Below are 13,777 nucleotides of genomic sequence, written 5' to 3' on the forward strand. Positions count from 1 at the left end.
CTGAAGGTTACACATTCCCAAACAGAGGATTTTGAAAGTAAGAGAGCGATTTAGAGAGACATGGCAAAGTGGGAGGTTAGATAGGTGATTAATGATATCCTAGGGGTACTAGTTTCTAGGGGAGTTGAGCAGCACCCCTTCTCAATGTAGTAAGTATTATATCTATGCCCCTGCCAGTCTTGGCATCAGCTTTATGTCAGGCAATGCCCTGTAAGCATTAGCATTTGGAGCATCTGAGTAGGGTCCAAGGGATGCTGGTGTTGTAACAACATGCAGGGGAATAAGACAGGCCTTGAATAAGAGTTCTGGGGACCCTGGGGGGTGCAATCCTGTATTCCTGTTTACTTATGTAGCTGTGATCATGAGAATCACCAATGTATCCACATAGTTCTCGAATCCTGTCATGAGTTAACTGCCTCGATCCACTTCTGTTTCATGGGGAGATCAGAGGCCTCTTATAAGACCCGATTTTCAAGTGTTGCTTTCTCCTCAATTCCTATGCTACAGTGAGAGATTTAAGAGAGGAGAAATAGATGCTTGGTCTAAAGGGCTTTGGGCCTTGAATCTGGGGACTGAAGAGTAATGGAAGGCAAAAGAAGAGGCCTGCCAAGTATGTGGGGGCTAAGCCAACAACTGTGACACATGTTTCCTAGATAAGAAGTAGCTGTAATATGCAGTAGAAGCCATGTGCCATGTGATTGACAGCCAAATGCCCCTGGAGTCCTAACTGTTTTCTATGACCCATGGGATACACTTGCTACATTGGAAGGGGGTGCTGTTCAACTGCCCCAGAAGCTAACACCCCTGGGTCATAAGTCCAATGCCAACAGTGTAAAGGAGATGGCTGCATCTGTGTATAGTCCCCATTAACCATTATGTCTCCCCTAGTACTGTACTTTTACCATCAAAACACCTGATGATCATAAATCTAGGAGTCATCTATATATCTATCTATTTCCCATCTATGAATATTATTTCTATTATCTAGATCTATCACTATATCTATTTGGTCTATCTATCTCTATCATCTAGATCTACATAGATATAGAGGTAGGTGGACAGATATAGATAACGACAACAGATAAAGATATAGACAAAGATAAAGATATAGACAGACAAAGATAAAGATATATAGATATAGGAGTGGTGATTGAAGGAGATTAAAAGAAACTCCCAGGAATAGGGGGAGGTAGAAAAATCCTTTGGGGGAGGTGGAGGATGTGAAGTTTTGGAACAGAAGCTGGGAAGAATAAAACTAGGAATCAGCGATAGTAGAATAGAAACATTGATAGCCCAGCTAAGGTCATGTAGCTTAATTTTGTAATTTTCTACATTAATGCTTAGTAGTCCTGGAAAAGGATGAAGGTTCATTGGTTGGAAATGATGGAAAGTTAGAGTGAGGTGTAAAGAACTCTATAATTAGAGTTAGGAGACCTGATCTTGAATCTTGGATTCAAAACCTACTAATTGTATGATCATGGGATAGTCACTTAAAGTCTTAGAGCCTCAGTTTTCTCATCTGTAAAATACCTGCATCATTTATCTCTCAGAGTTGTTTGATGGACATGCCCTAGTAAAAAGCACCATATACATTTATTATTTTTTGTTGTTGTAAAACAGATGTGTTCCCTGTTCCAAAGGATGCAGCCAGAGGTATCCCAGAATCTTCCTAGCAGTATATCCAAGCAGTACTGGGATTACCTGGGCCCTGGCTCATGCAGTTTTGATGGATTCACGTCACACTCATCTGAGTTGTCAAAAGTGAAGGCAAATCTAATGTATTTATGTGCCTATTTAGAATCTGAATCACAGTGTTCTGCAGGCTTACAAGTAGCTCTTGACATTTAGAACTAGCTGAGTTCACACTAATGACCAAATGTCAAAAAGGCTATTTTTTTTAAAACTTTAAACCATATGGGCTATATTTAAAGAAGGTGTATTTACAGTATAAAACTATTTGAAAATGGAGTAGAGCATAATCTAAAATGAAATGTTAGGGAAAAATGGCACTCTAAAATGTTAGGTATATCTGTAATGGTAAAGGAAATTGATATAGCATTTTGGTGGTTATCTCATTTGAACCTTACTGTAATATTGTGAGGCAGGTACTAAAGGGATTATTATTCCCATTCTACAGAGGAAGAAACCAAGGCTCAGAGTAGATAAGTGACTAACCATAGGTCACATAAGCTAGTAGTATTCTACTAACAACAACAAAATTGAACCAGTTAACATAATAATAATAATAATATTTAGAAAAGCTTCCTATTTTCTCATCTTTGAAGTCTGCAAATAGCTGCTCATGTGAAATTACTGCAGTGTGGAGAGGGAAGGGAACTAGACTTGGAATCAGTGACACTCTTGTTCAGCTCTCAGCTCCCCTACTTCTGGATCCATTTAATGATGGACCCTTGGACAAGTCACTTTAACTCTGAGCTTCAGTGTCCTCCTCTGTAAAATGGGAATGTCAACACTTTCCCTCTCCAATGTACAAGATTGATATGAGGATCATATTAGATAATATGTGCAAAAGGACTTGGGAAAGATGTAAGATACACACACATGCACACATTTAAGGCATCAGTTGATACTTGGAAAGAGTCATGATTTTATTGGTGGTATTATTCACTCCAGTAAAACAAAATGAAACACATCAACATTTCATAGAATGCCATGGCCAGAAAATTCATCACTTTGGGGTCAGCCTTCTGGTGATGAGGTTCTCAGCACTTAGTCCTTGGAAGGCAGACAGTCAGTCTGCAGTCCAGCCTGAATTTGAAGATTGTTGTGCTTGGTTAGACCTGACAGAGTCTGGCATGCCTTTGAGGAGGTATGATCATTTCCATGCCATGGAACAAGGTTTTAATAGAGGATTAATGCCATTGCTACCATGTCATTTATGTCCTCTACTAAAGTTGCCCTGAAGAGTTTCTTGAAGGTCAGACCAGTGGAGAGTTAAGTTCTGGAAGGTCCTACCAAGCCAGAAAAGTTTCAAGAATGGATCCTAGGGGCAGCTAGGTGGCACAGTGGATAGAGCACGGGCCCTGGAGTCAGGAGGATCTGAGTTCAAATCCAGCCTCAGACACTTGACACTTACTAGCTGTGTGACCCTGGGCAAGTCACTTAACCCCAATTGCCCCGCAAAAAAAAAGAAAGAAAGAAAGAAAAAGAATGGATCCATTAAATTGTTTTAAAAAAAGTAATGGGGGGCAGCTAGGTCGTGCAGCGGATAAAGCACTGGCCCTGTATTCGGGGGACCTGAGCTCATATCTGGCCTCAGACACTTGACACTAGTTATGTGACCCTGGGCAAGCCACTTAACTCCCGCCCCCCCCCCCGCCCCGCTTTGCCCCACAAAAAAGTAATGGACCCAGAATCAGCCTCAATCATTTTGGAAAGGCTTCTTCTAGGGGACTGACCAGCTTATGAAGATATTTTTTGGCCGTTGCAGCTCATGAAGGCCTGAGGCTTTGCTTTCTCTGTCAGTGGAGGGAGCTACTACATCAACAAAATCATTAAGCTTTTGGGAGACAGAAGGGATTTGGATTCCAAAGACCTGGGTACAAAACTCAGTTCTGCCACTTACTAGCTGTATGTCTGGGGCCAAGATACCCAACCTTTCTGCATCTCAAATTCTCATGTGGGAGGTAATATGAGTGCATTGGACTGGGTAACCTCTAAAGTCTATTCCAAGTCTATTATCCAATTGGCTTGCCTGCAATTATATATACGTGGTATGTATATATGTATACAAGCATATATGTGTGTGTACATTTTGTTATTAAGTTGTTTTCAGTTGTATCCAGCTCTTCATGACCCCATTTGGGGTTTCTTGGCAAAGATATTGGAGTGATTTTGCCATTTCCTTCTCTAGCTCATTTTACAGATGAGGAAACTGAAGCAAACAGGGTTAAAAACTTGTCCTGGGTCACATAGCTAGTAAGTATATGAGGTAAGATTTGAACTCGGGAAAAGGAATCATCCTGACTCCAGGCTGGGCACCCTATCTACTGTGCCACCTAGCTGTCTGTATGTAGACACACATACACATATACCTTTATATATATATATATATGTATATATATATATATATATGCATATATGATATCTACATTATGAAGATAAAAGTCTCTTTGGTATGCACACGAGATTTCCATCCTGATATTTCTTTCTTCATATTTGAAAATATAAGAATGTGAAATACCAAGGTTAATCAGGATTAACCAAGGATTGCAGAGCATAATTTAGATTTTACTAAATTCTTGAATTTCACACTTGAATTACATCAGGTTGCTTAAAACCACATACCTGTAAAGAGATTGTAATCAGACCACAGACACTTCTTCCCAGCATGTGCATAAAATGCAGTGACTACCACTTCCAGTAACTTCTTGTATTCAAGACATCCAGAGACAACTTCCAAAATGAAGCTTTCATCTTTAATATTGAGAGTCTGGAATTTGTTTAAAAATGGATTGTAAATAGAGAAGCCAGAAAATCAAATTGAAACCTATCCTTTCCTCCAAGGCCATCCTCAGATGCCCCCTCTCTGCCACCTTGGATGACCTTCTCCCCTCTTCCACCCATCCCAAATGAAAGTGATCCCTCCCTCATCAAATTTCAAACAGCACTTTCCTTAGACTTCACTTCTCCTTTGCTCTTATCTCATTCTTCATTGTACCATAGTTATTTGTGTGCATGCCTTTCTCTCCCCTGGAAGGTCAATGAAAGCATGAAATGTGTCATATCTATCTTTGTATCCCCAGTGCCAAGCATAAGCCTTCGAACAAAGAAGGCATTTAAGAAATTTTTATTGATCAGAAAAGTAGGATGGAACCAAGTTGTGAAAGACCTTAAATGCCAAGTTAAACTATCCTCCATTATGTCCATGATCCTCTTTGATCAATTGCCTCCATTCACAAGTAACAATAACAGAAACCACTTCTCATAAGAAATACCCTCCCACCCTTGTATGAATAAAAGGCTAAAGTAGTTAGAGGCTAAATCATATGGTAAGCAACCATAATAGAAGACTGTAACAGGAAGATAAACATTCCCTAATCCTTAGGGCTTTCATCAAGAAACCAATAACAAGGCTTAATGTTTCTTGTGGAAACTATTTCAAATCTGATCCAAAATATTGCTAGAAAGGTGATGTGGTCAACTAGCTCACCAAGCAGTAGGCAAACATGTCTTCTTTTGCTTCATTTGCATTTTTTGCTGTCATGAATGCAAAGGAGATGATAATGGAGTTTCCAATACCCTCCCCCCTTTTTCCCCCCTGTAGAGTGAATTAAGGGACAAAACTAATAAAGGCAGTGAGTCAGCACATAGTCTGGGGGTTGGGGAAAAGCAGAGTTGGCAAGTGAATTAGAGTCCTGAGTCAGCCATGGCCCAGAACTTTAATTTTTAATGACTTTGTGGGCTAATTGCCAAATACTTCTTCAGAAAGATTTTGCCTCTCTAGTGTAAGATAATACCAACTCAGTTTTTATTAATTACGTATGAATTTTGTAATTGTATATATACATTTTTAATAAGTTTAAAGTCCTTGGCTATATCACTTCAGGCCATGATCTCATCAGATTTCTAAATAATTGGGGGCAGGCTGGTCAGCATTTGGCCAAGAGATTTTGAAAGATACCTAGGTAATACAGGAATAGGGTAGTTGCTGGTAAATGACACTCTTCTTATGATTCACATTTGGCCACATGGTCTATATACTTTAGGAAATAGATTCACAGAGTAGAATAACAGAAATTTTAGAGTTGGGAAGGCACTTAGATATCATCTGCCTGACCATTTCATTTTATCAAATATGGAAACTGAGGTCTAGAGAATTTGATTAAACAGGAATATCACGTATATAAAATGAAGTATCACTCACAAGGAATCATTTGAAGTCAAATATACTTGAGAAATAGTAGGAAAGCTGAATCCTGGGTCCATCTAATTAGGGTTACTAAGGTCAAACTTTGGCCCATCAACAAGCAAGGAGTAGCCTCCTGGTTAGCTCTTTTTTCTACATAGAAAGCAGAGCTATTTAATTCCTATTTTGCTTCCCTCCCCCCACCAAAGAGAATAATCTTCAGAGTATAAAGAACAAAAATAAAAATGATCAACAAGGAATTGAAACCCAAAGATAAGCATGGAAAATTGCAAAAGGGCAATTAAATAGGCTCACTGGATTCAAGTCACTTGTCTCAAATGAACTATATAAACATACTGAAAAAAGTCACAAAAATGAGAGCTGATCTATTGGTGATCTTAAAAGCGTATAGGACCAAAGGTAAAAATAGTGTCCTAGTATTCCATAAAGGGAAGATTCAAACTACAGTCTAGACACCTCAATATAAGTTTCTGGCAAAATTCTAGAATAAAAAATTAAAGGGAAAGCTTGTGAGATCTGAAATAGTAAAATGAAGACCACAAAGATCCAGTGGACTTTTTTTTTTTTTTGCTGGGCAATGAGGGTTAAGTGACTTGCCCAGGGTCACACGGCTAGTAAGTGTCAAGTGTCTGAGACTGGATTTTGAACTCAGGTACTCCTGAATCCAGGGCCGGTGTTTTATCCACTGCGCCATCTAGCTGCCCCAGTGGATTTATTAATAACAAATCATGTCAAAGGAACCTTATTCCCCGCTTTTTGACAGGTTACTAGATAGGCAGATCAAGGCAATGACATGGACTTAATATATATTTGGTTTTCAAATAGATGTTTGGCAAAGTCTCTCATGGTATTCTTATAGAAAAGATGGAGAGAAAGAGAAACTGGACAATAGTACTATAAGGCAGGTCTAGAATTGGTTGAATGACCACCTCAGAGAGTGGTGGTAAATAGATCTATAACCAAGCCAGAGTGAAGTTTTTAGCAGACTTCACATGTTCTGTACTTGGTCCTATCCTAGGGCTTGGGGCTATTCTCTAACACAGGCTGTGGCTCCTCAGGTCAGGAAACAAGGAAAGACAAGAAGAGCTTATCAGTTCTGGAATCTGGACTTAGTTACTTGAGATGCAGGTTTTTCACCTGAAGAAAAGGAAGAGGGCTGTGGATCAAAAGCCTGAGTCAGTATCAGATGATTCCAGTGATGACAGTATCAGAAACTGGGGGCAGAAGGGATCATAGAATCATCTAAATTGTGTCAAGATAATGGAATGTGGTAGATAAGGGGATTTAGCAAATACTCAAAGGCCCACCTGGAGATTAATCTAAACTGATTGAATAAGTGAGAGTGATTGACTGCTATTAGCCTACTTCCAGTTAACTAGATTGTAAACACATCTAGCTGGCCCTTAAGAAGGTATTGTTCTCAGAAGCTAAAAACTTTGAACTTAACTCGAGGCTATCTTCAAGTCCAGTGAACCAATGGATTTGAATGACCCTAGCTTGAAGGACCTCCCATTTCTGGGAGGAGAACATAAAGTAGGAAGCAGACGCTGGCTGAGGGTTTATTTCTTCTTTTGGTTTGGTGGCAGGACTTCAAGTGGGAGGTTTAGGAAGGCTAGGATTTCCATGCTATAAGAAATCTGTTCTCAATATTTCTCTTTCTTTACTATCTTATATCTTTTAATAAACCCTTAAAAAGCCTAAACTCATTTATCAGTGATTTTAGCCAGTTTCCCCACAAAACTAGGGGGACAGATTAGAACCCACATTTAGAATTTTAAAATACACAAAATGAAACCACTTATTTTACAGATAAGGAAATTTGAGGCCCAAAGGAATTAAGTGATTTGCTCAAGGTTACATAGGTAATGAGTTAATGGCAAAACGGTATTTGAATCTATATTATATAACTTTGAGCCAACATTCTTTATACTATACCATGCAGTATTTAAGGGACAGGTGAAGAGACAGGAAAAATTTTAGCTACTAGAAATACTAGAGGGGTTCTAGTTAACAAAGTCACTCATTTTGGACTTCTTTGGCTTCTTTACCATACCCATGTTTTAGGTATCTTTCATTAGATTGTAAGCTCTTTTTTTTTTTGGTGGGACAATGAAGGTTAAGTGACTTGCTCAGGGTCACACAGCTAGTAAGTATCAAGTGTCTGAGGCCGGATTTGAACTTAGGTCCTCCTGAATCCAGGGCTGGTGCTTTATCCACTGTGCCACCAAGCTGCCCCTAGACTATAAGGTTTTTGAGGGCAGGGACTGTGTCTTTTTTTAAAATTCTCAATGCTTAACAGAGTGCCTGGCACATAAAAGGAGCTTAATAAATGTTTACTGACTAACCATCATATTTGGCAATTAAAAATTATCGGCAAGTCTGAAGAGAGAAGTTTCACTTGAGGGATGAGGTCTGAAGCCAGATTGTAAGAGGCTGAGGAGTGAGTTAAAGGAGAAGTGGAGAAGACAAGTATAGATAGCTATTTCACAGAGTTTGGCTGACAAAAGGAAGGGAGATAAAAGATCATAGCTTGAGTGGATGGTAAGATGTAGTGAAGGTTCTTCAAGGATGGGGCAAGACTTGGGCATATTTGAAGGCAGTAATAACAGAACCAGTTGATAGGGAGAAGTTTAAGATTTGAGAGGGAAATGAGAGAGGACGCAATTTGCTGAAAAAGATGGAAGAAGACAGGGTCATGTACATATTTAGAGGGGTTGGGATTGGTAAGGAGAAGGGTCACCTCTTCAACAGAGAGTGGGACATCAAGGGGGTTTGAGATGAAATGAATGGGAGAAGAAGAGGTCTCAATTTTCTCAGGAAAAAAGAAAACGTACCACTGGTAGTACTTGAGGAAATGGTCTTCTATAGGTGGAATCAGGAAGTTGGAAAGGCTAGCCAATACAGTAGAAGACAACATTAGGATCCATAAATATCTTAGGCTAGAAAGCTAGCCTAAAATTTTAAAGTTTAATTTTGATAAATATTAAATCCTGTACTTGGGTTCAAATGATGACCCAACCAAGTTTAGGATAGAGATACGGCCAGACAGAAATTCATTTGAAAATTGAGTTTGTAGGCTGAATGAGAGGTAATAGTAACGACCAAAAAAAAAAAAAAAAACCAACCAAAAACTAATGTGCTTTAGTGTCCAGAATGAGGGAGGTTCCATTGAACTTCATTGTGGTCAACCCCCTTAAGGAGTAATGTATCTGGTTCTGGGTTAGTTTTTGAAGGAACATTAACAATATGGTTCACATCCAGAGAAGGACAACAAGGATAGTGATGGGATCCCCACCATCTGATACACGGTCACACGAAAGAAAAGATGTTTAGCTGTAGAAGACAGTGGACACTGTCTTCATGTATTTACTGTAGATGAAGGATTAGGTTTATTCTGCTTGGCTTCAGATAACAAAATAAAGAGAAATGTGGGGAAATTCCAGGCAGGCAGATTTTGATTCAATATAAGGGGAAACTTCCTAACAATTTTTTGTTTCAAAAAAATGGATTGGGCTGCTGCAGGTGGTAGCGAATTTCTTCTCACTGGAGGAGACATCCTTTGGGCATTATTCTATCACATATCTGGGTTGTGACATTGTATTTTAGTTACTGTAAAAAAAATCATGGACTAGCATGGAGAGAAGGATGGAGAAAAAAGCATTCATTTTCCCGTACTTTTAGTGGTCTGAGGTACAAAGTTTGATTGGAAAAGAGATGAAAACGAATAGCTAAAATGAAATATTTTGATTATTGCAGGATTTTAATTAGAGACTCAGAATGTCAGAGCCCTAAGAGAGCATTTTTCCCAACTCCTTCATTTTAGGGAAGAGGATATCGAGGCCCAGAGAGAGAAACTGAGTCACCAAAGGTAAAATAATGTATAAATGTTCTAGGTAGGATTAAGTTCTAACTCTTCTGATTTCATCTACAATGCTCTTTTCACCAATTACATCCCCCGGTAGACACTATTTCTGGCTCCTGAAGCCAGGGATAAACATAGGTTTGTGCAAGTCATTATAGTACCAGATTAGAATAGTAGAACAATGAAGAATGGAAAGTATGGGCTATGAGTTGTAAGGCTAGGGGCTTATGATTTCCTCTCTCTCTGGCTTGCTTAGTGAGTTTAAGCAAAAAAATTTTGCTTCTACTCCCTCACCTTATAAAGTGAAGGTAGAACTTCAGGTCTCCTACCCTAAGAATAACAGTTTACTAAACTATACATTTGTAGAATAGAGACATTGGGAATGATTATAAACTAAACAAAAGAGCACTTGGCTCTCCAAATGGATTCATTCTCCACTGGAGTCCTTGACCTACATGGGACGCACGATTTCAATTCAAAGCTTGCCTAGGACACACAAATGTTATGTCCTGGTTCTGTTTAGTTGTAACTGAAGTAGGGTATTTCAGGTATAACATGGATTAAAGATTAGACATTTGCGGACGTGCCTATTATTTATTTATTTTTTAAAAAAATTTTTTGGGGTGAGGTAATTGGGGTTAAGTGACTTGCCCAGGGTCACACAGCTAGTAAGTGTTAAGTGTCTGAGGCCATATTTGAACTCAGGACCTCCTGACTCCAGGGGCCGGTGCTTATCCATTGCGCCACCTAGCTGCCCCCTATGCCTATTATTTGTGGATGATGGTTTCTATGGGAAAAATGCATTCTGACTTCATAATGAATTTTGGCTCACAACCTGGTTTCTAACAGTCAATACACTGTGCCATCCACCACTGTGCTAAGTAGTATGTGTTGTGGGGATACAAAGACAAGAATGAACTAATTCTTACCCTCAAGGAATTTACATTCTAACCTTCCCATAGTTGGAAACTAACTATATACCTATTTATAAATAGATTCCCAGATTGTTAGAGCTAGAAGGAACCTTTTGTTGTCCAGTTGTATCTGAAAAACACATGATCAAAGTATTTAGGGCCGGAAGGTTCTTCGAGATCATCTAATCCAACCCCATCATTCATGAAGGGAGGAAAGTGAGGCCTAGAAAGGTTAAGTGATTTAGCCAGATTCATAAAACCGCAGAGCCAGAATTCAAACCCAAGTCCTATGACTCCAAATTTAGCATTTTTTAAAAATCACTGAATTGTAGGCAAGACTGCAGCAAAATAACTTAGTGTAAGAATTGATTGCGATTTGGGAGACCCCATCTTGGCTAAAATTAGAAAGCCTCGGGCACGCCCTGCACAGCTTCCTCCACCAAGTGGGGGTATGCAAAGAAACCCCATGCCCCAGCCTGCCTTGGGTGCCACCCCTAGGGGTGCCAACAAATTAGTTTGGGGTGTGTAGGTGGTCGGCCTGGGTTTCCTGTGAGAGAAGGGGTTTTTATTCTGGGAGGTAGAGGAAAGGGAGGGGGAGACAGGAGGAGACGAGGAGACAGACCGCCAGACAGACAGAAGAGTTCACGGTGGCAGGCGAGAGAGTTAAACGCAGACGCGCAGGGGGATAGCAAGAGTTAAACGCAAAGCAGCTGAGTCTGGTGGGCGAGTTTACAGGTCATATTTCCTGATTTTCTTTGTCCTTATTTCTAAATTGGTTCTCATCAATAAGCCCTGGGGGGTTTTTTGGTTTTTGTTTTTTTGAAAAGAGGCTTTTTAATCTCATTTCTTGGGGCAGCTAGGTGGCACAGTGGATTGAGCACTGGCCCTGGATTCAGGAGGACCTGAGTTCAAATCCAGCCTCAGACACTTAACACTTACTAGCTGTGTGACCCTGAGCAAGTCACTTAACCCCAATTGCCTCACCAAAAAAAAAAAAAATTAAAAAAAATCTCATTTCTTATCAGTATGGGAGGAATAGTTGGAGAGTGGGTAGCTCTTCCCATATTAAATTTGGCCCTTACAGATTGGTGGCCCATACAGGGCTTAACGAACCTGGGGGATCTTTAAAAACCGCTCCCCCCTTTACATTAGTACATGAATTCTGAGTTCCAAACCAAATTAGCATTCAATGTATAGCATAACGTTAGATTTACTTGTGGAGCTTCCTGTTGAATTAGGTGATCTTTAAGGTTCCTCCTGGGCAGCTAGATGACACCATGGTGCATAGAGTGCAGGGCCTGGAGTCAGGAAGAGTCATTTTCCTGAGTTCAAATCTGGCCTCAGACACTTGCTAGCTATGTCACTCTAGGCAAGTCACCTTGCCTTGTTTGTCTCAGTTTCCTTACCTGTAAAATGAGCTAGAGAAGAAAATGGTAAACCACTCTAGTATTTCTGCCAAGAAAACCCCAGATGGGGTCACAAAGAGTCAGACATGACTGAAACAACTGAACAACAAATTTCCTTTAAAAAGTAAAAATGGGGGGGGGGCAGCTAGGTGGTTCAGTGGATAAAGCACTGGCCCTGAATTCAGGAGGACCTGAGTTCAAATCCAGCCTCAGACACTTGACACTTACTAGCTGTGTGACCCTGGGTAAGTCACTTTACCCTCATTGCCCCGCAAAAAAATAAAAAATTAAATTCAAAAGTAAAAATGATCTTTCTTTTATCACAGCTTCTGACCACCATTTAGCATTGTGGGATTTCTTAGCATTACTTCTCTCATAAGGCAATGTGGTACAATGGATTGAGAGCTGGCCTCAATGTCAGAAGGATCTTATGGTATGGTTGTGTTCCCTTGGACAAGTCCCTTAACCTCTCAATGGGCCAGGCAAATCTCTGAGATGCTAAGCTGCAGAGCAGATTCTAGTTTGTGCTTGTGGGGGGGAAACCCTTTTCTGGGAGCTTCTTACACAAATAAAATCACGTAACCCATTTACAAAGTGTTGGGGGAGGCACACATGCAGCTGTGTCCCATCGGTGTCCTCCCTCTTCCCATCTATTACGTGGCTGAGGGCATTCTAGGCAGACTTTCGCATCAGTGTCATTCAAACCAATATGGTCATGGAGTGCTTTGAGTCTCAGAATATGTTGGTAGATCTGATAAATAGTGACCCCATAGTCAATACAATGAGCCACTGAGGGCTCCTTACACCAGCCATGACCAGAGTTATGACATGGACACAGGATGGATATTTATGAAAGCAAAACACAGGGCCGAGGTAGGGACTGCAGTATTCATTCATTCAAAAAATTATTTATTAAGCACCTGCTCTATGCTAGATGAAGGAGGGGACTCTAGAGTTTAGATAAGACATGGTGTTTGCTCTCATGGAGCTTATGGTCCAAAAAAGAGAATCAGACATAAATATACATAATAAAGTGTACTGCATCATTGTACAATATCATATTCTTTAGCTTCTTGCTCACAATTTTGGGGGAGTAGGAAGAAGTAGTATAAGCAATAGGAAAGACAAGGGGGAAAGCGGTATGCTGTTGGGGAGAGGATATAGAGTAACAGAATTGAGACCTCAAATGGCTCTTGACAGTCATTTATTTCAAACCCCCTATTTCACAGATAAAGAAACACAGGCCATTGAAGAGAGGTGACTTGCCCAAGGTGACTTGCCCAAGGTCACACAGGTTAAATTATAGATTTATAGATCTATAGAGTTAGAGCTGGAAGGAAATGCAGAAGTCAACTAGTCCAACGCTCTCATTTTACAGATGAGGAAACTGAGTCTGTGTCTTGCCCAATATCACATGGGTAGTAAGTAGCCGTCAGGATTTGAACCCAAGTTCTTTGACTTCAAATCCTGTTTTCCTTCTACTGAATCACCTTAGCAGAGCTGTGATTAGAGCCAAGGACCTTTGACTTCAAATCCAGTGCTTTTCTCACTGCACCATGTATGTTTGCACTGGCTCCTGGAAGGGGGTGGATAGCAGAGGTGGTTGTGTCTCTTGTCCCATACGGACAAAAGCTTTGCAGAGACATGGGGCAGGAGTTCAAACTGACTGTGGCTAAAGAGAGGCAGGCCCAGAGGATGTGGAATC

The 13,777-nt window shown here is 40.2% G+C and overlaps 1 protein-coding gene across 1 annotated transcript in view; it reads right to left on the reverse strand.

Annotated features, from left to right (window-relative positions):
- CFAP99 (cilia and flagella associated protein 99) overlaps positions 1 to 13,777 on the reverse strand; it is a 195,651-nt gene that overhangs the window by 158,956 nt on the left and 22,918 nt on the right. Inside the window, exon 3 of the mRNA XM_043971559.1 lies at positions 4,309 to 4,453. Coding sequence (XP_043827494.1) covers positions 4,309 to 4,453 — 145 coding nt within the window. The remainder of the gene's footprint in view (positions 1 to 4,308; positions 4,454 to 13,777) is intronic.

This window comes from Dromiciops gliroides, chromosome 6 (assembly GCF_019393635.1).
Source record: "Dromiciops gliroides isolate mDroGli1 chromosome 6, mDroGli1.pri, whole genome shotgun sequence".
Classification (NCBI taxonomy): Eukaryota; Metazoa; Chordata; class Mammalia; order Microbiotheria; family Microbiotheriidae; genus Dromiciops; species Dromiciops gliroides.